This window comes from Dicentrarchus labrax, unplaced genomic scaffold (assembly GCF_905237075.1).
Source record: "Dicentrarchus labrax unplaced genomic scaffold, dlabrax2021, whole genome shotgun sequence".
Taxonomy (NCBI): domain Eukaryota; kingdom Metazoa; phylum Chordata; class Actinopteri; family Moronidae; genus Dicentrarchus; species Dicentrarchus labrax.
In genome coordinates this window covers 27,063,834-27,089,659 of record NW_026136702.1, presented here as the reverse complement: position 1 = coordinate 27,089,659, position 25,826 = coordinate 27,063,834, and the positions used below count along the sequence as shown (strand labels likewise).

General features: G+C 40.8%; 1 protein-coding gene across 7 annotated transcripts in view; it reads right to left on the bottom strand.

The window, feature by feature from the left end:
• ltbp1 (latent transforming growth factor beta binding protein 1) overlaps window positions 1–25,826 on the bottom strand; it is a 134,205-nt gene that overhangs the window by 11,255 nt on the left and 97,124 nt on the right. For 4 of the 7 annotated variants that reach the window (XM_051422750.1, XM_051422798.1, XM_051422783.1 and 1 more), the window contains 6 exons: window positions 16,410–16,532; window positions 14,298–14,423; window positions 13,106–13,234; window positions 11,364–11,492; window positions 7,213–7,350; window positions 6,902–7,063 (listed from right to left, as the gene is read on the bottom strand). In XM_051422750.1, coding sequence (XP_051278710.1) covers window positions 6,902–7,063; window positions 7,213–7,350; window positions 11,364–11,492; window positions 13,106–13,234; window positions 14,298–14,423; window positions 16,410–16,532 — 807 coding nt within the window. The remainder of the gene's footprint in view (window positions 1–6,901; window positions 7,064–7,212; window positions 7,351–11,363; window positions 11,493–13,105; window positions 13,235–14,297; window positions 14,424–16,409; window positions 16,533–25,826) is intronic. The other 3 variants (XM_051422763.1, XM_051422791.1, XM_051422774.1) reach the window with 3 other exon arrangements.

Below are 25,826 nucleotides of genomic sequence, written 5' to 3'. Positions count from 1 at the left end.
GGTCTCGGAACGACAATATTATCGTTTATTGCGATAACTTCTGGGACAATTTATCGTCCAGCAAAATTTGTTATCGTGACAGGCCTATATGCACCTTCATGTAATCTGGTGGAAAAACATAAAAATTTAAAACCAGATCATACCAAACAAATATCTGTGTATACAAAGTGTGCCCCTTTTTGATGTGAAAGAAATGGCCACCCTATTTCAGTCTGTGTTTTTAGTTTTTATGGCACATAATGGCAGTTGGGCTTAAAAACCCAAACATTTATTTTTTTGTCTGGACCAATTAATGTGAAAACTAACAATTTCCTAATCCTAAGGCACTCTTGATAATCTTTCAAGGCACACACTAGCGTGCCATGGCATACTGGTTGAGAAACACTGCCCTAAGCTATGGGTCCCTGGACTTTACTTTTAGGTTTGTTCTGAGGTTGCTACACATAATTTGTGTATACTCTGTGCTGTGTCTTCTGATCAGATATTAAAGCGAGTTAATACAAACAAATTTGTACTTATTCCCTCACCCAGTGAGAATCGATAAGAGAATTGATAAGGAATCGGATCGATAAGCAATATCGATAATGGAATCGGAATCGTTAAATTCTTATCAATTCCCATCCCTAGTCACACTGGACAATAAACTGGATGGGTCCAATAACTCAGAGGCCATCTACAAGAAGGGCCTGAGCCGGCTTTACTTCCTGAGGATGCTCAGATCCTTCAATGTCTGCAACAGGATGTTGCAGATGTTTTATCAGTCTGTTGTGTCGAGCACCATCTTCTTTGCTGCGGTGTCCTGGGATGCGGGCATCAAGGCAAAGGACGCCAACAGACTAAACAAACTTATTAAGAAGGCCAAGTCTGTTGTTGGCTCTAAGCTTGTCACCCTGGAGGAGGTGGTGGAGGAGAGGATGCTGGCAAAACTGCTGGCAATCATGGACAATTCCTCTCACCCCCTCCACACAACACTGGACAAGCTAAAGAGCAGCTTCAGCAACAGACTTATTCAACCCTGCTGCAAGAAGGAACAATACAGAAAATCGTTTCTCCCCACCGCAATAAGACTCTGTAACTCATCTGCCTCTGTCAGATCCACAATCACAGAACTGGACTAAATCTACCTGTGGAACATATACTTCATATCATATGTGATATGTGTTAACATAAACCATGTTGATATCATATATCATATTTATTTATACAATATATTATTAGGGACCGAGCCAGTGGGAACTGGAAGGTCCCTATTGTTTTTGCTCAAATTATTAGGGACCGAGCCAGTGTCAACTGGAAGGTCCCTATTGTTTTTTTCGAATGTTTATTATTAGGGACTGAGCCAGTGTCAAACACTGTGAGGTCTCTATTGTATTTGCTAAAGTTATTATTATATGTGGGAAATGTTCAATGCATTTTTGACCCCCTGAACATATACTTCTGATGTATTTTATTTGGCAAAGTGGTCAGGCCTGGTAAAAAATTGGATATTCTATGCTTGACATTCGGCTCGGCCACTAGGTGGCGCTACTATTAAGAAAAGTAGGTTTAGGCTAATAACTCCTGCATCGTTTGTCTCACATTCAAAAACCTTATATCCACCCGTTCGGTGAATGGAGCTGCATCTCCCTATATAGGCCACGCCCACTTCCACCTAGATTTTTTTTCCGGTAGAGTGCGAAATGTCCAAAAACTATGTTTGCGTTTGCGTGAATTCTGTGGTCATTTTCTGTGAATTTATGCCTTGTATTTGAACGAACGCCTCATAGGGAACTTATCAGATCTGCTTCAAAATTGGACAGTACAATCAAAAAACTTTACTGATTAAAACTTGTGCAATTTGCGACTGTATGTTGAAGGGCGTGTCTGTGGCATGCGGTCAAAGTTGGCCAGCTTGAATCGAATGTCAAGCTGTGATGCCATTTCCGGCATTTCAGGGCTTCAATTTTAACTAGTCTAATAACTCCCGCATAGTTTGTCGCACCTTCAAAGACCTTAAAACCACGCATTCGGTAAATTGAGCTGCATCTCCCTATATAGGCCACGCCCACTTCCGTGTTCCATCTATACGTTTTTTTATCCGATTTGCATGACATTTTTTGCGTAGCATTTGTAGACCGTCCTGGCAAAAAAAGTAATTTAAAGTATTTTGATATTTCAACAAATAAGCACGTAAAATTAGCACTTCCTGTAGATTTTTCGTGGGGAAGGGGACCATTGGTATGTCCAGTGGACACCAACTTTGGGTCCATAGTTCCCCTTGTCTTCATTAGGCATCGTCCACACTTTCAGGCCATCACCACAAGGTGGCGCTCTTTAAAATGAAGAAGTTTATATCTCAACATCGGCACGTGTGATTAATATGGAACTTGGTATGATGATTGCCCATGGCTCCCTGAAGCTCATTTAAAAAGGAGAGAAAAACCATGCCACTGGGTGGTGCTTTGGTGGCAGGGTAAATCACTCTGCGCAGACGGTAATAGTTATGAATATGGAATTCACAGAACACGTGTAGACTGGTCAGTATGTTGAAGGGCGTGCCAAAGTTGGCCATTTTGAATTCCGTGGTCTTGTATTTGAACGAACGAACTCCAAGGGAATTTATCGGATCTGCTTCAAAACTGGACAGTACACTTGAAAAATGTTGCTGATTAAAAGTTGTGAGATTTGTGACTGTACGTTGAAGGGCGTGTCAGTGGCGTGCTGTCAAACTTTGATGTACCGCCAGAAGACACAAATTTACTATAACTTGAGTGTAACAAACTGTAGATAAATAGTTGTGCTATTTGTGACTGTGTGTCAATCGGCATGCCCATGGCGTGGCGTCAAATTTCAACTACTGACTTTCAACGAAAAAAGAAGTTGTCATAACTTCAGCGTACATGATCAATCTCAATGAAACTTCAATTGATCTGATTTGCGTGAAATTTTCATGCTGTGGTCTGCACGTGTTACGATATCACGTGTTACGACGGCACGTGTTACAACAGCACTTGACGCGCCCAATGCTGCTTGCAGCTTTAATTATTATTAGGGACCGAGCCAGCGACCGCTGGAGGTCCCTATTGTATTTGCTATGTTTCTTCTTCTTCTTACCTATCATTATTTTTAGCCCCCTTTGACTGCAATTTTGCCCCCCTGAACATATACGAAAACTAAATTTTATTTAGCAAAGTTGTCAGGCCTGGTGAAATGGGGATATGCGTTTAGGCTAATAACTTCTACATTGTTTGTCGCACATTCAAAAACCTTGTATCCACGCGTTCGGTGAATAGAGCTGAATCTCCCCATATAGCCATGCCCACTTCTGCCTATAATTTTTCTCCGCTACAGCGCGAAATGTCCATAAACTAATTTTCCGTGTTCCTCCCATGCGCCTTGTCCGATTCACACAAAACATTTCAAGTAGCATCTGGGGACCGTCTTAATAAAAAACTTATTCAAAGAATTTTGATATTTCAAAAAATGAGGACGTTATAAAATTAGCACTTCCTGTGGATTTTTCGTTAAAAAAGGAAGTGGACCATTTCTCCACATTGGTTTGTCCGATTGACACCAAGCTTGGGTCCATAGTTCCCCATGTCTTCCTTAGGCATCGTGCAGAATTTCAGAACATCACCACTAGGTGGCGCTCTTTAAAATGAAGAAGTTTATATCTCTGCAACGGCACGTGTGATTAAAATTAAAATTGGTACGATGCTTGCCCATGACTCCCTGAGGCTCACTAAAAAAGGACAAAAAAAATACGCCACTAGGTGGCACTCTTTTGGCATGATAGATCACTGTGCGGAGACCGTAATAGTTATGAATATGAAATATTCATAACAGGGCACGTGTAGAGTAGTGCCTGAAGCTCACATACCAAAAATCGTGTTTGTCGTGCCCCCTACAGGATAAAAAAACAGCAGCCCTGGTGCCACATTTCACCGATATATAGGAATCTCGGTAGGCACGTGTAACATGCCGGGAAGTACAAAAAAGCCTCCTGGACCCATACCAGAAACCCCACAGGAAGTCGGCCATTTTGATTTAAAGTTTCACTTTCGGTGAGCTTTTCGCGTTGTATTTGAACGAACTCCTCCTAGGAAATTTATTGTATCTGCTTCAAAATTGGTCAGTACATTAAAAAAATGGTGCTGATTAAAAGTTGTGCTATTTGTGACGGCACGTTAAAGGGTGTGTCCGTGGCGTGCCCTCAAAGTTGGCCAGGTTTAATCAAATGTCAAACTGTGATTCCATTTCCGGCATTTAAGGGCTTCTGTTTTAACTAACTCCTCCTACAGATTTTATCAGATTGACTTCAATTTCGATCACTGCAATCTAGACACATTGGTTATCAAAAGTTGTGCTATTTGTGACTGTACGTTCAACAACGTGCCCGTGACGACATGACACCGATTGGCCATCAAACAGATATTACCCATATCTTCAGTGTACAGTCCCACCCTGAACATGTCCTCATAACTTCAGCGTACATGATCCAATCTCAATGAAACTTCACGTGTTTGATAACAGTCCCACCCTGAATACGTCTACATGACAATATTCAGACATAGTGATCGCGCAACCTACTGGCAACAGGAAGTAAGTGCTGCGTGTCGATTTTGAGCTGATTTACGTGAAATTTTCATGTTGTGGTCCGCACTTGACACGATGGCACGTGACACGGCCGCAGCACGCCCCGAGTCGCGTGGAGTGCGAGGTCCCGCCCAACGCTGCTTGCAGCTTTAATTAATATTATTATTATATACTGTTATTAACAATAACACAATACCATCATATCATCAGTATTATTACCACCATCTTGCAACTACAAGTTCTTTGCACCTTATCTACCTATTCATCTTTTTTATCTTTTCTACCTAAGTATTTTATTCTATTGTTGTATTTTATTCTATTGTATTTTATTGTATTTAAATGTACCTGGCTGCTATGATTATTAGGATATTCGGGGATTAATAAAGTCTATCTATCTATCTATCCATCTGAATCCGCCCTGGGCGTGTCCGTGGTGTGGTGTTAAATTTTGATGTACCGCCAGAACACACGAGTTTGCTATAACTTGAGTGTACATTGTCCAATCGGCTCCAAACTTCACTTGTCTGATAAGAGTATGGCCCTGAACACTTCTATGTGATAATATTCAATAATAGTGAGAGCGCCACCTAGTGGTGAAAGGAAATGTAATTGTTATACTTTTATGTATATCTTCCAGCAGATTGACCAGATCCAGCTAAAGTTCTGTCAGAAGTTCTTTAGGACGATGAGAATTTGAATGGAACCATGTTGCCATGGCGATGCGGCGAAACTCTGCTTTTCTGTTAACATTTGAACACTTTTTGGGGGGCTAAACATGCACGAAAACTCATGAAACTTGGCACAAAATTCAGTCATGGCAAAGGCTAAGGTATTATCTTTGTCCCGTAGATAGGCGTTGCTAAATGGCTTAGCCACACCCCCCAGAATAAACCCCCAAGACACGTATGACCGACATGTACGAAAATTGGTAGGCATGTGTATCGTGATGGGACAAGCAAAAACGCTTCTTGGACCCATAACCCAAACCCAACAGGAAGTCGGCCATTTTTAATTATTTGGTCATTTTCGGTGATTTTTCGCATTCTATTTGAACAAACTCCTCCTAGAGAATATATCTGATCAATTTCAAAATTGGTCAGTACAATCAAAACAAACTGTATATGAAAAGTTGTGCTATTTGTGACAGTACGTCGAACTGCGTGCCCGTGATGACGTGTCAGATTCCGCCGATTCGCCACAAAACAGATGGTACTCATAACTTCAGTGTACAGTCCAATCTCTAGTAAACTTCACATATTCTGTAACAGTCCCACCCTGAACACGTCCTCATAACTTCAATGTACATGGTCCAATCTCAATGAAACTTCACGTTTGATAAGAGTCATGCCCTGAACATGTCTACATGACAATATTCAGATATAGTGATACGACAACAGGAAGTAAGTGCTGCATGGCAATTTTGATCTGATTTACATGAAATGTTCATGCTGTGGGCCGCACTTGTTACGACAGCACTTGATGGGGCCGCAGCACACCCCGACACACACCGAGTGCCCGTTCATCGATGTCTGTCCATTAAATTCAGTATGAAGCTAATATCAGCAGCCAGTTAGCAAAGCCAGGCTAGCTGTAAAACCTTGTTTCCAAAAGTAACAAAATTCACATACCAATACTTCTTAAATTCACGTATAAACATGTTAATACATGTTAACATGTTTAAATAATTTCCCCCTGGGATTACTAAAGTATTTTTGATTCTGATTCTGATGTTATATCTTGTTTGTTTAATCTGTACAAAAACCAAACAAAAAAGTGAAAAAACAATTTTCAATAAAGTGGATTATGTACTGGACTATTTCTTGGCTGGGGCCTTTTGCCAGGCTTAGGTACAGCCCTTACTTGTAGGACTTGTTGCTCTAACCACAGCTGTAGATAAACTTTAAGTCAGTAAACTAAGCCAGTAATGTTGTGTTTACTCTGAAAATGGAAAACACTAGCCAGCAAAGAATGGAACGAAGCCACCCTGAGTGGACAATCGGACACCAAAGAATCTGAGTAGTGTGCTTGTGTCAACTTTGTACAAAGCAGCTATTTAACTCTACAACCACAAACAATCTGCAGACTTAGTTGCTAATGTTATCTTGCCACCAAAGTGAGGCAGTAGATTAGAGAGATCAAACGGATGGAGCAATATCAAGTGTACGAGAGAGAGAGCAAGAATTATATGGAAGGACACTGGTGTGAAAAAAACTAATATCTTAACCTTTAGTATGAAAGTTTGTGTGAAATATACCCTAAGCTGTGTCTAGTACAGACACTGAGTGTGTGATTCCTTCCTTCTCTTCCTCCTCCACCTCTAACTCACCTGTGCCATTGACAGGACAGGGATACACCTCACAGTTGTCACCCCAGCCGGCTCCCAGCGTGCAGCAGCACTCCTGAAGGGTGACATGGCTGGTCAGCACACTCTCACACAGGTTTTCATCGTTCAGGCGATAGTAACACTCCTTACGCTCCACTGATGACACTGAAAATGAAGGAACAGATGGAGACAAGAATGAACACACAGCAGGGGATAAGGATCAGATGGTAAATAAAAAAGGACATGCAACTAGTTATACACCGTGATGTCTTCTGGTTCTTTGTTCATTTGTACAAAAGCTGAAGGTGGCTCACCTGTGGGAACGGGCTCACACTTGGCAATCATGATGTTATAGTCCTGGCCACTTGGACACTCGCAGAGGAAGGTACCATCAACATTCACACACTGGGCTTCGCCACACACACTGCTCAGCAGCTCACACTCATTTACATCTGTGAAGGAGGAACAGAAATATATGATGATAAATATTATGGTAAATGGTAAATGGACCTGTACTTGTATAGCGCCTTGTCTAGTCTTCCGACCACTCAAAGCGTTTTTTTTACACTACGTGCCACATTAGCCCTTTCACACATATTCACTCAGTGATGGCAAAGCCCATCAAATGGAAAATAACTCACTCATACACATTCACACACCGATGCACAGCGTTGGGAGCAATTCGGGGTTCAGTATTTTACTCAAGGATGCTTTGACATGTGGCGGGAGGAGCCAGGGATCGAACCAACAACCTTCTGATTAGTGTAAGACCCGCTCTTCCTCTGAGCCACAGACTGGTGTTATTATTATTATTAGTGACATGCTTTATAATGCTTCGAAAGATAATACATCTAATGTATCATTAATAATGCAAGATGCAATCCATCACAATATGATATGATTTAGCAGAGTTATTATGAAATGAAACTGAAATAGTGTTGGATATAAACAACTTTAACGGTTTTGATTATTGATTTCTTCTCTTAACATAAAAAAGTAATGTAAAAGCCGCCGTCTGGCTTTAGCTGCAGATTTATGTGGGGCATTCAGGCCAAAAACATAAAATTTATGAAAGTACGAATTAACATTGTTCATAAATTCTTGAGGTTCTGCTTAATCCATGATGAAATTATCAACGTTTCTACACCAAAATGAAAACAGCTACTGTTATAATCATTTTACCTACATCTTGGGATCTGCAATTAAATACCCAAGACGTGCCAGATTTTTTGATGTTAGTGCAGTGGTTTCTAATAAAAGCTGGCCCAGCTTGGACTGAGGATGCTCCTGAGTCATGTTGATGGAGCAGGTCTCTTGACGAAATCGGATTCAAGATGATCAAACAACGAGAAATCAGAGACTGTTGTGCCCACATCTCTACAGAGACCTGCTCCATCAACATCCTAGATTACTGACGGGCACATGGTGCTCCGAGCCGACAGAGTGCACAACGAGGGGAGATGGACTTTGATAATGCTTTGTGTTCAATTGAGTCAAAGTGGATGGACACTGTTTCTTAAATATTTAACTTTTTACATAAAGATAAAACAATATTATCCTTTCTTCCTGGGTATTTAGGTGTATCTATATAAATACATGTATATCCTACTTTATTTTATTTCATTTTATGTTATTCTACTATAAATGTATTTATCATTCACTATGTTGTGTAGCATGAAGGGACTGCCACTTCATTTCGTTGCAGACTTGCGACTCTAATGATAAATACATTTCTTTGATCCTCGATCCTGAAGATAGATAGAAGAGAAATGGGGAGAGATGATGGTGAAGATAAAATCTCAGAGGCAAGAAGGGGAAACCACAGGAAGAGAAGACAGGATACAGGGAGTAAGGAGAATGAAGCAGTGTAAAAGTAAGAAACAGGAGAGAGGAAACCAGAGAAAGTTGGCTGATAAATGTAGAGGAATAGTTAGAGGGGAAGGAAGACAGAGAGACAACACACTCTGAATGGGTTAGTGGTACACCACCACTGTTGGGTTTTCAAGGATTGTGTGTGTGTGTGTGTGTGTGTGTGTGTGTGTGTGTGTGTGTGTGTGTGTGTGTGTGTGTGTGTGTGTGTGCATGAGTCCATCTGTGCAAGCCACAGTACAATGCTGGTTTGGCAGTGAAGAGGAGGCAGCTGGCTGGACTAAACTTGGGTGGGACCCAGCAGCACTGCCAAAGGACAGATGGGAAGTGTGTGTCATGGTGTATAAAGAACATACTGTATTCAGAATCAATCAAAAAAACTTTAATAATCCCAGGGGGAAATTACTTTATTGTTATTATTATTATTTATTATTGAGTGTGATAGTACTGTATTTCATATGTGTGTGTGTGTGTTTTTGTGGGGTTGGTCACTGGGAGAGTGTGTGTGGGGGAAGTTTTCTATCAGGGTTCAGCAAGGGGAAGTCTGCTCTGACAATGCTTCCTGCTCGAGGAAACTGGACTAGATGGATCTGCAGGGGCCCCATTAGCCTCGGAAACCACCAGCCCCTATCAGATCACACTCATTCCAAACCAAACTTGAGGAAAACCACTGATTTTCAACATTAGTTCCATGTATTTCTCATTGGGATGGTGTTTCCACAATACTTTAAAGATTATCTGAAAGAAACAACTAAGGCTAAAGGTGACAGGAAGGGTGACGCCCAAAATTCTCCAATAATGGCTAGGGTTTTGTAGGGAGCATGCTGTGTAAAGAACTTTGAGTGGTCTGAAAACTAGAAGGACCCTATATACACTGATCAGCCATAACATTAAGAGCACTGACTGGTGAAGCGAATAACATTGATTATCTTGTTATCATTGCACCTGTCAGGCAGCAAGTAAACATTTTGTCCTGAGGTTGATGTATTAAACCAGGGTGCCCAGGTGGTCATAATGTTATGGCTGATAAATAGCCTAGCTAACAAGCCAGGCAACCAAAAAGTGGCCCACTGACTCTCGATATGTTGGATGACCCTCAAGTTGCATGTCACAGTGGTTCCTCATAAGGCCCTAAACCTAAACCCTGTGGTGGTAGCAAACTTCCCCAACTTTGGTGGCAGACATCGAATGTATTAGTGTTGTAGTATTTTGACACTTTTAAAGTTTAATACATGTATTCAATTCAATTCAATTAAATTTTATTTGTATAGCGCCAATTCATAACAGAAGTTATCTCAGGACACTTTTCCAATAGACAGGTCTAGACCAAACTCTTTATAACATTATTTACAGAGACCCAACAGTACGACCATGAGCAAGCACTTGGCGACAAGGGCAAGGAAAAACTGCCTGTTAAAAGGCAGAAACCTAGGACAGAGCCTTCGGCTCTAGGTGGGTTGTCGTCTGTCTCGACCAGTTGGGGTGAAAGAGAGAGAGACAGAGAGAGAGAGAGAGAGAGAGACAGACAGACAGACAGACAGACGCACAGTAACAACAGTATTGGCAATGGCAATCTAGCAGGACCATGGCAGGAGGCTCCACCAGGATCAATAAGAACCTGCGAGACGAGAAAGCACAAGAACTCCGGGGAAGAAGTGAAGTTAGTAACATGCATTAATGGGACATGAATGAGTGCAGAAAGAGAGAGGAAGAGAGGAGCTCAGTGCACCATGGGAAATCCACCGATAGTCTAGGCCTATAGCAGCATAACTAAGGGATGATTCAGGACTCACCTGATCCAGCCCTAACTATAAGCTTTATCAAAGAGGAATGTCTTAAGCCTACTCTTGAATGTGGTGAGGGTGTCTGCCTCCCGAACCACAACTGGAAGCTGATTCCACAAGAGAGGAGCTTGGTAACTGAAGGCTCTGGCTCCTGTTCTACTTTGAGACTATAGGAACCACAAGTAGCCCAGCATTCAGAGAACGTAGTGTTCTAGAGGGGTAATAGGGTACTATGAGCTCTTTAAGATATGAAGGGGCCTGACCATAAGGAGCTTTATAGGTGAGGAGGAGGATTTTAAATTCTATTCTACATTTTACAGGGAGCCAGAGCAGAGAAGCTAGTACAGGAGAGATGTGATCTCTTTTTCTAGTTCCTGTCAGTACTCGTGCTGCAGCGTTCTGAATTAATTGGAGCATTTTAATGGACTTATTGGGGCAACCTGATAATAGAGTTGCAGTAATCCAGCCTTGAAGTAACAAATGCATGGATTACTTTTTCTGCATCTGTCTGTGATAGGATGTGTCTAATTTTTGTAATATTACGTAAATGAAAGAAGGCAGTCCTGGAGGTCTGCTTCATGTGGGAGTTAAAAGACAAATCCTGATCAAAGATAACTCCAAGATTCCTGACATGTAGTGACCTATTTTAGTGGTTTTCTGTCTTACTTGCAAAGAATTTCAGTAAGCTGGACCTTGATTGTAAACCTATGATTTGAAGTTTATGTGGAGTCTGATTATATTCATTTTACATGTAAATACACTATAAAACACTTACACACCTTAATATACATATAAAAAACTCCAACACGTACCCACACAGCCTTGGCCATCCTGGGACTCCTGATAGCCTTGGTCACAGAGGCATTGGAAGGAGCCCAGTCTGTTCTCACAGAAGCCATGAGGGCCACACAGTGTCTCATTGAGCCCACACTCATCAATATCTGGAGAGCAAACAAAGAAATGTCACATCATACTTTTTCCTTCAGTGATTTGCTCTATGCTTTCCTTTCTAACACTCGTTACAAGCCCCTGTAGTATCTGTTTCTCCAACATCTTATTTTTATTGTTTAGGATTTCATTGTAAAACACTTTAAACTGCACTATTGTGTATGCACATCTGTTGAACAAATAAATGCTGATTGTTTGCAAATATAACCACTCATACACTCTCACTACATATCCCGTCTAAGAAGTCCTATCTGGGTCACTGGATTCAACTGAATACAGCAACTGGTGTTAAAAGTTGCAAATAAGTCATGTATTAACTGGTTTTATGAATACAGACAGCCAGACACGCACACACATACACACACTCACACTTAAGTGTGAGTCCCTGCATATATCATGAGGCAGAGAGCAACAAATATCCCTCCTTGTCTAGACAGCCAGCTCAAAGGCTTCCGTCTCTTTCTTTTCTTTCATTTTTTTCTTTCCTCTTTGTTTTTTTCTAAGGCAGGAAAGGCTAAGACTCCTGTCATGGTAGAGGAAATAGGAGCAGCATATACGTGAAATAAATTCAAGACTTTTTTTTATATCTTTCTTATTTGAAAGGTTGTAACATAGAGTGATAGAGAGGGTGGAAATAGAGGGCTGAAGATAAGAATAGAAACAAAGACAAAGGAAAAAGTGATGGACATATTAACAAAATAACCATCTATAATGTGAATGTACATTTAAAACAAGGAACGGTTGGGGCGCCTGGATAGCTCATCTGGTAGAGCTGGCGCCCCATGTACCAAGGCTGAGTCCTTGCTACAGCGGCCTAGGATTCAAATCCGACCTGTGGCCCTTTGCTGTGTGTCAATTGACAAAGCCTACACATGACTGGGTTCAGTAATACTTGGAAACAACTGGTTGGAACAAAGCTTTGTCTGACCACATCTGAAATCCAAAGTGTTTATGCCTCTTCCAAAAAGCCATACTGGAAGGTGGAGTGAAAAGCTGTCATAGAGAGGGGAGACGGGAGACGCGATTTGACTGAGTCACACAACACTAACCAACAATTCCAGCCAGGATTTGTGTGTCAGATAACGTTAAATGAGGTGCCCACAGACATTCGGCTTACTTTGTAGTTTGCTATGGTATATGCTGATGTTGTGATGTCAGTCAGTCAGTCAGTTAATAGCAGGATAGTTGTGAGTATTGCTGTCTGGAGCTGGTATGCTGCCTCTGGAAAATCAACTCGTCCTCTCTGCATGTTAGATGCGCAGCAGGAACTTTAGTGATAGTTTGCTAACCCACTACATACAGTAGCTAACATTAGCTACATTACTTGCTGTGTCATTGTTCACTCTATATGATAGTATTTTTTATGGTATTTGAATCCTCAAGAATCACTCACCCCCCCTTTAAAAGGTAAGACTAACAATACTCTTATTTGTCAACAAACTCACAAAATCCTACAAATGCTCCAATATGATTTTTTAATAAAAATGTACGTATGTGAAAATTAAGAATAATCGTAGTCATATACATGAATGTTTCAAAGGCAAGTTCTATTAAATGAAAAAACCAAACCGTGTGTGTGTTTCTTTTCTTTGTATTTGCAGCTTACCATCACAGGAGGGTGTGTCAAGGTTGGCAGTGAATCCACTCTCACACACACACAGATAGGATCCCTCTGTGTTGAGACACTCGCCATTGGGGTAACAGAGCTCTGGCTGATCCACACACTCATCAATATCTGCGAGGACAGAGACAGAAATCCACTTTGAGGCCTGTATGTATGTGTGTGTTCATCCATCCAAGCAGCACTACACACAATGGGCCCTATCTTGCCGATCTGAAACGCAAGTAGCTTTGTGGGCGGATCTCGGGCGCTGTTGCTATTATGCCGGCGGGATAAATGACTCTTGCGCCCGGCGCAAATCTAAAATGGGTTGGTCTGAAGTAGCTACATTAGTCATAGGTGTGGTTTGGGGGTAACTTGCAATAAACCAATCAGAGCATCATCTCACATTCCCTTTAAAAGCAGGCGCGCTTGTTCCATTTGCCAGGCGCACGCCAGGAGCGGTTCACAGTCGAGGAGACCGACGTTCTCGTCAGGGCCGTAAAATACCGAGAAGTGTCATTATTGACATGAAATAAATGTAGCACAGCCATACAATGAATCAAAACAATGTAACGCAGCTTCCAAGAAGAAGACCCTGGCCTCGGGAGCAGTGCGCACGGGCCGAGCAGTGCGCAAGGGCCAGCTGAGGAGGGAGCGGCGCAAACACCAAGGTGCAGAGGATCCAGACCCACTACATGCTGGAGGACCACCCGTTCCTGCGGCAAACCGGGTTTGACATGCTGGAGCGGGAGCTGTCCGGGATGCGGCAAAGTATGAATGCCCGTCTTGACCGGGTGGCGATGTTGCTGCTGCCTCTCAGGCGCATCCCCTCAAGTCTGCGCCCTTAAAATAGCATCTGAATAAGCGCCACTGACTTTAGACTAGGTTTTTCCTGGTCTGTGGCGGAATTGTTTTCTGAAACAGCAAAATAGCACCAGGGAATGTTTGCGCCGGAACACACCTCCTCTTTTTGCTGAACCGCCCCCGGGAGCGCAAGTTCATTCTCTAATTTAAGGACGTGCGTCGGTGAAGGGAAAATTCCAATGTGCATAGAGTGCAAAATAGGAATTATACAAGCGCCAGTGTACAAAGTCAATTGTGCTGAGTGCAAGATAGAGCCCACTGTGTCACTATAACATCCCAGATCCGAAACATGTGCAGTGATGAGAGGATGTAACCCTGCTGCAGCGCTCACCTCTGCAGCTAGTGCCGTTGATCTGTCGATATCCCTTGGGGCAGGTACAGGTATAGGAGCCAATGTTGTTAACACACTCCCCGACAGCCTCACAGGACCTGGCTTCTTCTAAACACTCATCCACATCTGGAACATATACACATCAGTCCTATGAGAAGAGTGCAAGTGGTACACTGATGCCCACAAGTGTCATGGAAATGGTTATAAAGCATCCTAATAACCGATATGTGATTGAACAATAATAAGAAAAGCTGAAAGGAACCGCAGCGAGAAAATGGAAATGCTAATGGGAAAAAAAAGGAATTACTGTTCTAAATGCCTGATAAAAATCAGTACTCTTGACTCTAAACTTGTGAATCTCTTAAAACTGCTTTGCTCTAAATTGATTTTGAAATGGCATTAATTATTTAGATATCTACTAACCCATTTTGAAATATTGTTTTATGTTGTTTTTTATTAATCCCTTTTGACCTATTTATTGGTAAATGGATGGATCTATACTTTCTAGTCTTCTGACGCTATTACACACCGATGCACAGTATCGGGAGCAATTTTGGGCTTCAGTGTCTTGATACTTTGACATGCAGCGTGAGTAGCCGGGAATCGACCCACTAACCTTCCGATTAGTGAACGACCCACTCCACCTCTGAGCCACAGCTGCCCCTCAAATAAGATAAATCCCAGAAGTCTTGAGCAGTAGTGTCTATGTAACTGTGAATGTAATTTCCTAGGAAGAGTACTATATTACCCTTTTGTTGATGTTTATACCCAGCATATTAAACTCACAATAACATACAGACATTACATGATGGCAGATATCATTCAGATCCATCTTATATATGAAAATTCTCATTGACATTGAAAAATGTCCCAGCAAAAGCAGTTTGCAGTGTGTGCCAAACATTATCAATTTGAATCATACATTTTTAAATTTTTTTACCCTAGTTTTATTAACTTAACCATTTGACCATGACTACCTTAACAATGTTTAAAAAGTGTAAGTCTGGAAATTACAAATCCTATAAATATATTGTGTATTAAAAACTATTGCATTCAGGTGCTTCTTGGAAGCTGCAACATTCACATTTACATGGTATGTATATAAACAAAATCTCACCTGTAAGACATATGAATTCTTGAATTTGAAAAATTGTTCTTCAGCAGCTGCTGGATCGCACAACAAACGACTGCACTATTCAGGGAACATTCAAGTGGCCCCTGCTTTCAAACTGCATTACCACACAATGACCATGCATGTTTTACAAAAAGATATTACAGGACTATCAGTCACATCATATCACATTTTTTAACATTGCTGTCTCCTGAAGTGTTTTACATCCAGATTTTTTTTTTATCTTCCTTTTTTAAATCTAAATGTATCCTATTTTTAATTATATTTATTCTTGCTTTATTACAAAGCTAATTATTATTTGCTTTTCGGTAAAGAAATTCGTGTAGCTTTTTGTGTATTGGGGCACTTTTTGCCTTTATTGTCCAGGAAAGCTCAAGATAGATAGGAAGATAGAAAGAGAGGGGATGACACACAGCCACAGGTCAGGGCACCAGCTCTACAGGTGAGCTACCAGGGCACCCCTTGTGTTCCATTTCTTGTGTGAATGTGCCATAGACAAAAAGTTAAAGTATCATATCACTAATAATTATTATTCTTGTTAGTAGATTACGCTTACTTTGCTGGATTACATGAAATGAAAACAATTGATTGCCTAAAAGGTAGAAAAATTTAAACATGAATCAAACAACCCATGGTTTGTTTTGGAAAACGGTCAGCAGTACTGTGAACTATAAGCCACTTGTAGTTAATAATATAAGGATGCTTTCACTTTTGTGTTAAAGTAGTTTGTAATGTTCAACGTGTGCTCCTTAAACATCTAAACGCAGTGAAAAGAGTGAGTGAAAAGCTGGCCGTCATAAGGGGGGACATGATTGCCACTGCGTGGATGTGAGCTGATCCAACTCCTGATCTGTATAAGCAACATATAGTCTATATTCACAGATTATTATTTTTACAGATATGTGCATTACCAACTACACAGTTTATTATTATAATATTGTCCTTAAAATGTGTAGTACTAATAATACAATGTATCATACCATCACAATGGTCTCCAGCTGGGGACACGGTAAAGCCTACTCCACAATGACAGATAAAGGAGCCCTCAGTGTTCTGGCAGTGGCCTCTGGTACAGACCCGCTGATCCTGGCACTCATCTATATCTTAAACATCACAAACAATAGAATAACTACAGCACAAAAACAATGCAAAGGTTCAAACAAATAATGTGCAGTAAATTCTTTTAGTAAATTAATATTTAAGTTAATTGCTATAAAGACCATGTGTAAATAAGAAGGAACAAACAGCTTGTCTGACACCGTGAACAACTGCAATGAATGCAATGTCCACTCATACTGTGATTTATAGGCTGAGTGGTACACAGTGTTGAAAGATGATCTAATTAAATGCTTGAGGGCTAAATACTTCAGGTGAACACAGGCAGAATAATTGGAGTGGAGTATATTATAATTGGTCAATATTATATTGATATACAATGGCAGTATTAAGTTGCCTTTAATAATTAAACTTGAATAATTACACCAAAGGATTTTGAATGGCAAAGCTATAATGTCATGGCCCCTGACATTTGTAGTTATTACAGTTTCTACGTATAGGGTTATTCTGACCAACAGCAAAATCAGTGTCTATGTTTACATGCATAAAATATTCTGGGTTTTTTGCCCCTATTTTGTAAATACTAGTAGTAAATACTCCTACTGTTTACATGTCTAATAAAAATGTATATTACATGCCACTGCGCATACTCCATTTAAATGGTATGGACTTGTATAGGGCTTTAACTCTACACCACATTCACACAGTGATAGCAAAGCCCATCAAACAGAACTAACTTATTCATACATGCAAAGCAACAGTATCTTGCTCAAGGATACTTTGATGTGCATTCCAGTACAAGATCCACAGTATATTCCAGAACAATTTGGAGCCTTATAGCTAATCACGCAAGTATTTTTAAACACTGTCAATAAGAAAACAAACAGGCAAAAATGACACTAGTTATGGGAATCTGAATTTGCAATCACATCTTTTTAGGCAGTTTTTGGTGGGGAAGGAAGACATCTTAGTTTAAAAAATCTATACTGTTTATAGTTCACTCAGTATCAAACCTAAATAATTCTGCTGCGCTGAAAAGGGTGTAGGGCTTTCACCACATATTTAGCCACTCCTCTGTGACCTCCACTAACCCTGTCCAGACTAATTTTCTTTTGCTATTAGGTTGCTCACTGGATGGCTGCGCTACTGCTGCAGAAGTAAATTGAAACTGAAACTGAGCAGGGCTGGCAAGCAAGCATAGTATGCATATTTCATCGTTTATCAAAATCAGATAATTTAATATATAATTTATAATATATTGCATGTTTTCTTGCAGAAAGAATAGAACAGACGCTGAAGTTGCCAAAGATTGCGACGGACCACGATGCATTGATCAGCCTAATTGGTTTACAAGGAAGCTCTCTAGCTCTCCATACACCAAGAGGCATGAGAGTGCAGTTAAAGCACCCCACATAACAATCACTCTGACAAAGTACTCAATGAAGAGTGTCTATAGAAGAACAGAGAAACAATAGAAACGAATGAAAGAGCAGGGGGAGTTAAAACATAATATGTATAAGTAGGGGTGGGCGATATGGGCAAAAAATAATATCTCGTTTTTTTTTAGATTTTGGCGACAACGATAATCAGTCGATATCCTTTAAAATGTGATTGGAATTGTCTGAGTTAGGGCTTGTGTCCACCAAATGCGTTTTTAGCGCTGAGAGCGCTCAAAAACTCATTTTCCGAGCGCCCAGTGATGTTAAAGGTTGAACAGATTTCAACTTGAAATGCTCTGAGCGCTGCCCTAAAAACCGTCTCCGCTGACATCTTTTTACCGCTGAAGCCGCATAGCGCTCTGAACGCTGAAGCTCATAGGATTTGTATTCAAAATAGGCGCTGCTAGCACTAAAAACGTGTTTGGTGCACACAGACCCTTATACCTAGTCTTTTCGAAACCAAACCATTTCCATGCCAGAGAGGTAGACCCACATCTCGGCACTAAATCATCTGAAGTACCGGTAGCTTTAGGGACTGGAGGTGCTTGCATTTTCTCTCTAGCATCACAACGCGGTGCTAAACTGTTGCAAGGAGGATGCTAGCGAGAGGTCATGTGATCACGTAGGCCCACTAGTTGTGTGACTGAATCCTGCCATGCTGTAGAGAGCGTTGCTGCACCGTGTATTAAGTGGATGTGAAGAGTTTCCGCGTGCGTTTCAATATTTTTGGCGAAGTAATTTAAATACTCGATAATGGAAATTTGCACATCGTCAAAACAACGACAATATATCGCCCACCCCTATGTATAAGTTAAATCTAGTGTGTAGGATTTGGTGGCATCTAGTGATGTAGATGCAGAATGCAACTTCCTCCCTTCACCCTGATAAGGGCCATAAGCCCAGACGTAAAGCTGAGAGACATGCTTGAAATAAAGACTGAGTTGACACTGCCTCAGCTAAAAACAATATTAAAAGGGACATTTAGCAGGACTCTGCAGCCCAGAATACCCAGCCAACAAGGAACACTAAAGAGTTATCCAGAAAAAAGACAAAGGCACCTCATCCCCCACCTGAGCCTGAGATGTACACCATGGTAAGAGAGCTTAAAACAGAGGTAGCTGAAATTAAATGTATGGTGCTGGCCTCTATGAGCACAGGAATGCCACAAAACCTCAAGCAAATGGGAGGCAACAAACACTCGGCTTGACCTGGCTTGCCATGACAAAAGGAGAGGGAGGAATCTGCAGTCACTGCTTCAAGTGTGGTCAGTCAGGCCACACCTCCAGAGGATGCAGAGCTCCATGCCAGATGATTGGAAACTAATTCAATTCAATTCAATTCAATTCAATTCAATTCAATTCAATTTTATTTGTATAGCGCCAAATCATAACAGAAGTTATCTCAGGACACTTTTCAAAATAGAGGAGGTCTAGACTGTACTCCTAACAACTAAAATTATTTATACTGTCTTTTAAGAGGCAGAAACCTCAGACAGACCCCTGTTCTAGGTGGGTGGCCGTCTGCCTTGACCAGTTGGGGTGAGAGAGAGAGAGAGAGAGAGAGAGAGAGAGAGAGAGAGAGAGAGAGATGGGGTAAAGACAGCAGGACAGAGACAGAGACAAAGGTGCACAGCAACAACAGTAACAACAAAGCTTTATCAAAGAGGACCGTCTTAAGCCTACTCTTAAATGTGGAGGGGGTGTCTGCCTCCCAAACCGAAACTGAAAGCTGGTTCCACAGGAGAGGAGCTTGGTAGCTGAAGGCTCTGGCTCCTGTCACTCGTGCTACAGCGTTCTGAATTAATTGAAGCGTCTTAATGGACTTATTGGGGCAACCTGATAATAAGGAATTGCTCTAATCCAGCCTTGAAGTAACAAATGCATTGATTAGTTTTTCTGCATCCGTCTGTGACAGCATGTGTCTCATTATTGTAATGTTACCTCAATGAAAAAAGGCAGTCCTGGAGGTTTGCTTTATGTGGGAATTAAAGGACATATCCTGATCGAAGATAACTCCAAGATTTCTGACCGTGGTGCTATAGGCCAAGGTAATACCATCTAGAGTAACTATATCTTTAGACAGTGAGAAATTGCAGCTCATCCAGGTTTTTATGTCCTTAAGACATGTTTGTAACTTAGATAACTGATAAATTTCATCGGGCTTGATCAACAGATATAACTGGGTATCATCTGCATAACAGTGAAAGTTGTGGGAAGACAATTAAATGTTCAATATCAATGCCATACGACAGAATGAGGTCAAGAGTGAGATTAAAACAATGAGTGGGTTTACTTACACTGTGACAGAAGCCAATTGAGTCTAATAATGAAATGAAATTTTATTTGTATAGCGCCAATTCATAACAGATGTTATCTCAGGACACTTTTCAAATAGAGTAGGTCTAGACCGAACTCTTTAAAACATTATTTACAGAGACCCAACAGTACCACCATGAGCAAGCACTTGGCGACAAGGGCAAGGAAAAACTGCCTGTTAAAAGGCAGAAACCTAGGACAGATCCTTCGGCTCTAGGTGGGTGGTCATCTGCCTCGACCAGTTGGGGTGAAAGAGAGAGAGAGAGAGAGAGAGAGAGACAGAGAGAGAGAGAGAGAGAGAAAGAGAGACAGACAGACACACAGACAGACAGGTGCACAGCAACAACAGTATTGGCAATGGCAATCTAGCAGGACCATGGCAGGAGGCTCCACCAGGATCGATAAGAACCTGCGAGATGAGAAAGCACAAGAACTCCGGGGAAGAAGTGATGTTAGTAACATGCATTAATGGGACATGAATGAGTGCAGAAAGAGAGAGGAAGAGAGGAGCTCAGTGCACCATGGGAAATCCCCCGATAGTCTAGGCCTATAGCAGCATAACTAAGGGATGGTTCAGGACTCACCTGATCCAGCCCTAACTATAAGCTTTATCAAAGAGGAATGTCTTAAGCCTACTCTTGAATGTGGTGAGGGTGTCTGCCTCCCGAACCACAACTGGAAGCTGGTTCCACAGGAGAGGAGCTTGGTAACTGAAGGCTCTGGCTCCTGTTCTACTTTTAGAGACCATAGGAACCACAAGTAGCCCAGCATTCAGAGAACGTAGTGTTCTAGAGGGGTAATAGGGTACTATGAGCTCTTTAAGATATGAAGGGGCCTGACCATGAAGAGCTTTAAAGGTGAGGAGGAGGATTTTAAATTATATTCTACATTTAACAGGGAGCCATTGCAGAGAAGCTAGTACAGGAGAGATGTGATCTCTTTTTCTAGTTCCTGTCAGTACTCGTGCTGCAGCGTTCTGAATTAATTGGAGCGTTTTAATGGACTTATTGGGGCAACCTGATAATAAAGAGTTGCAGTAATACAGCCTTGAAGTAACAAATGCATGGATTAGTTTTTCTGCATCTGTCTGTGATAGGATGTGTCTAATTTTTGTAATATCACGTATATGAAAGAAGGCAGTCCTAGAGGTCTGCTTCATGTGGGAGTTAAAAGACAAATCCTGATCAAAGATAACTCCAAGATTCCTGACAGTGGTGCTAGAGGCCAAGGTAATGCCATCTAGAGTAACTATATCTTTAGACAGTGAGTCTCTAAGGTTTTTGGGGCCAAGAACAAGAAGTTCGTTTTTTTCTGAGTTTAACATCAGAAAATTGCAGCTCATCCAGGATTTTATGTCCCTAAGACATGTTTGTAATTTAGATAATTGATTAATTTCATCGGGCTTGATTGATAGATATAACTGCGTATCATCTGCATAACAGTGAAAGTTAATGGAGTGATTCCTAATAATGTTGCCTAAAGGGAGCATATATAAAGTAAATAGTATTGGTCCAAGTACAGAACCTTGTGGAACTCCATGACTAACTGTAGTATTTATTGAAGATTCATCGTTAACATGTACAAACTGCGAACGATCTGATAAATATGACTTAAACCAGCTTAGTGCGGTTCCTTTAATGCCAATTTGATGCTCAAGTCTCTGTAAAAGAATATTATGGTCAATGGTGTCAAATGCGGCACTAAGATCTAATAATACAAGTACAGAGACAAGTCCATTGTCAGAAGCAATCAGAAGGTCATTATTAACTTTAACCAGAGCTGTCTCTGTGTTATGATGAACTCTAAATCCTGACTGAAAATCCTCAAATAAACTATTGTTATGTAGAAAGTCACACAACTCTTTGGCGACTACCTTCTCCAGAATCTTAGAGAGGAAGGGGAGGTTAGAGATTGGTCTATAGTTAGCTAAAACCCCTGGGTCAAGAGTGGGCTTTTTAAGAAGGGGTTTAATTACAGCTACTTTAAAGGACTGTGGTACATATCCTGATAATGAAGAAAGATTAATCATATCCAGTAAAGAAGTGCCAATTAAGGGAACAACTTCTTTAAGCAGCCTAGTTGGGATCGGGTCTAATAGACAGGTTAATGCCTTCGATGAAGAAATGATTGAAGTTAACTGATGAAGATTGATAGCAGAAAAACAGTCTAAATATATATCTAAGTTTACATTAGCAAAAGTCCCTGAACTTGGAGAGCCACTGATAACTGTTGATGGCAGTTGGTGATTAATTTTCTCTCTAATAGTAATAATTTTATTATAGAAGAAGCTCATGAAGTCGTTGCTACTTAAGTTTATGGGGATATGTGGCTTAACAGAGCTGTGGTTCTCTGTCAGCCTGGCTACAGTGCTGAAGAGGAACCTAGGGTTATTCTTATTTTCTTCTATTAGTGCTGAGTAATAGGCTCCTCTGGCATTACGGAGGGCCTTTCTATAAGTTTTAAGATTATCTTGCCAAATTGAGCGATATTTTGATAATTTCGAAGAGCACCATTTCCTTTCAGATTTCCTAGCTATTTGCTTTAACTGGTGGGTTTGGTGATTGTACCACGGTGCTAGTCTCCTATGTTTTAATAATTTCCTTTTTATAGGAGTGATAGAGTCTAATGTTCTTCGTAGTGAGCCTGCAGCACTATCAACAAGATTATCAATTTCAGAGGGACTAAAGTTGTTATAGGATTCTGTTAAATTCAGACATGGCATTGAATTAAACACTGAAGGAATCTCCTCCTTAAATTTAGCTACAGCACTGTCAGACATAGACATCTGCTGTAATTTTGCCTAATGGCTTATAATCTAATAGTATGAATTCAAAAGTTATTAAATAATGGTCAGATAGGAAAGGATTATGTGGGAAGACTATTAAATGTTCAATATCAATGCCATATGAAAGAACGAGGTCAAGAGTGTGATTAAAACAATGAGTTGGTTTATTTACACTCTGACAGAAGCAAATTGAGTCTATTAATGATATGATGAAATGAATGCATTACTAAGGATGTCATTGTCAACATCCACATGAATATTAAAATCACCTACAATAATTATTTTATCTGTTTTAAGGACTAAACTTGATAAAAACTCTGAGAATTCAGATAGAAAATCAGAGTGCGGGCCAGGAGGGCAATACACTATAACAAACTGGACTGGCTGCAGCGTTTTCCAGGTCGGGTGAGAAAGACTAAGAACAAGGCTTTCAAATGAATTATAATTTAGTTTAGGTTTAGGATCAATTAAAAAGCTTGAATTATATATGGCTGCTACTCCACCTCCTCGGCCGGTGCCTCTAGGAATGTGAGTATTAATATGACTGTGGGGCGGGGGGTGGGGTGGATTAATTTAGGCTGACATATTCTTTGTGGCACAGCCACGCTCAGTAAAACAAAGTCAATCAATGTCATAATCTGATATTAATTAATTAACTAAAACAGCTTTGGAGGACAGAGACCTTATGTTTAATAGTCCACATTTTATTCTTTTATTTTATGCTACTGTGGAGTTTTTATGTTTAATTCCTCTTGTTTTTATTTTTTTAATAATTTAGGTGGTCGAGGGGCAGACACTGTCTCTATGGGGTTTTGGGTGGGTGACTGTTCTAATGGAAGCACAGAGAACTTCAGAGGGTTACTGCAGAGGGACCAGCAGTGAAAAACTTGCCAGCCCTCATGGCAAGCTAAAGGTAATAGCCTATGGGTCCAGATCGCTCACCCCTCCAGGGAGAAATTATCACCTGCATTCTGTGAGTGCTTCAGAGACTCTTTCATGCCCCCTCTTTAGTGGTTTATACAAATAATCCACTTACAAATATACTGACAACAGCGAAGTTAAATGCTCTAGGACAGAGATGGGTACCTGAGTTAGCAGATTTCACTTTCACTATAAATTACAGGCCAGGAAAGTCAAATGCAGATGCAAACGGCTTATCAAGAATGCCAGTTGATTTTGAGAGCTTACATAAGGTAGTGCACACAGTCAGTCTGTCAGGAAGTAGTCAAGGTGACAGAACAGAGCATTGCCCACTCTTGACTTCAGTCTCATTTAATGCTCTTCAGGAGCAGATGGAAGCTGAGAATCTGCTCAACACAGTTCAGCAATTATTTAGGGACAAGATTAAAAACAGAGAAGCAAGTGAAACAAGAAGACCGAGTGACAGGCAAAATATAAGACCACAAAATGAGAAACAAGTTTAAAGCTCTAGTCATGGAGTGGGCTAGGCTGGACATCAGGGCAGATGGCACCATGCACCAGAAGACTCAAATGGAAAATCAGCTTGTGCTCCCAGAGGTGTGCTGTCCACTCATCTCATTTAAACTCTCTGGTGTCCAGGGGTCTCACACTGGTCCCTATCACCCCCAAGGGAATGGACAAACAGAACGTTTTAACAGAATGCTGTTCTCAATGTTAAGAACATTCACTATATTCACTGAGTATCTACCTCTTAAGAGATCCCTGCACATTTCATGTAATGCTGCACTGAATTTGCTGGATACTGAGCCATGGGGAAAGTGGTTGAAAGCAACTGTTAAAGGACCTCAGAGAATAGGTAGTTGAACTTTATAAATCTGGAAAAGGATATAAAAATATTTGAAAATGCCAATCAATAGTGTTCAAACTCTGAAAATTAGGGGTTCTGTTGACACCAAGATACTATATGCTTCCCTGAGGCAACATTATCAGGAATAACTTTCACTGTGAAATTAATCTAATCTAAATTACAAGCATGCCTTAAAAACATAAAAACCTGGATGGTCTGCAATTTTCTGATGTTAAACTCAGACAAAACTAAAGTTCTTGTACTACACCACCGTCAGAAATCTTGACGTTATCTTTGATCAGGATTTGTCCTTTAACTCCCACATAAAGCAAACCTCTAGGACTGCCTTTTTTCATTTACGTAACATTGCAAAAATCCGACACATCCTGTCACAGACACATGCAGAAAAGCTAGTCCTTGCATTTGTTACTTCTGGTTCCTATATTCCTCTCCAAAAGTAGAACAGGAGCCAGAGCCTTCAGCTACCAAGCTCCTCTCCTGTGGAACCAGCTTCCAGTTTGGGTTCAGGAGGCAGACACCCTTTCAGGTGAGTCCTGAACCCTTCCTTAGTTATGCTGCTATAGGCCTAGACTGCCGGGGGACTTCCCATAATGCACTGAGCTCCTCTATTCCTCTCCCTCTCTTTCTGCACACATTCATGTCCCATTAATGCTTTTTATTAACTTCACTTCTTCCCCAAATTTTTGTGCTTTCTCGTCTCGCAGGTTCTCATGGATCCTGGTGGTATCCTGCTTGACTCCCACTACTAATATTACTGATATTTTTATATATATTATTATTATTACTATTATTATTGTTAATATTATTACTATTATTATTATTATTCATCATCCCCCATCATTGTGGCTATTGTCGTTGTCGTCATCTTTATCATCAGTCATTTCTATTAGTATAGTTATTGCTGTGCATCTTTGTCTGTCTCTGCCGTTCTCTCTTTACCCCTCTTCCCCCCTCTCTCCCTCTATAACTTTTGTTATGAATTGGCGCTCTACAAATACAATTTTATTGAAATT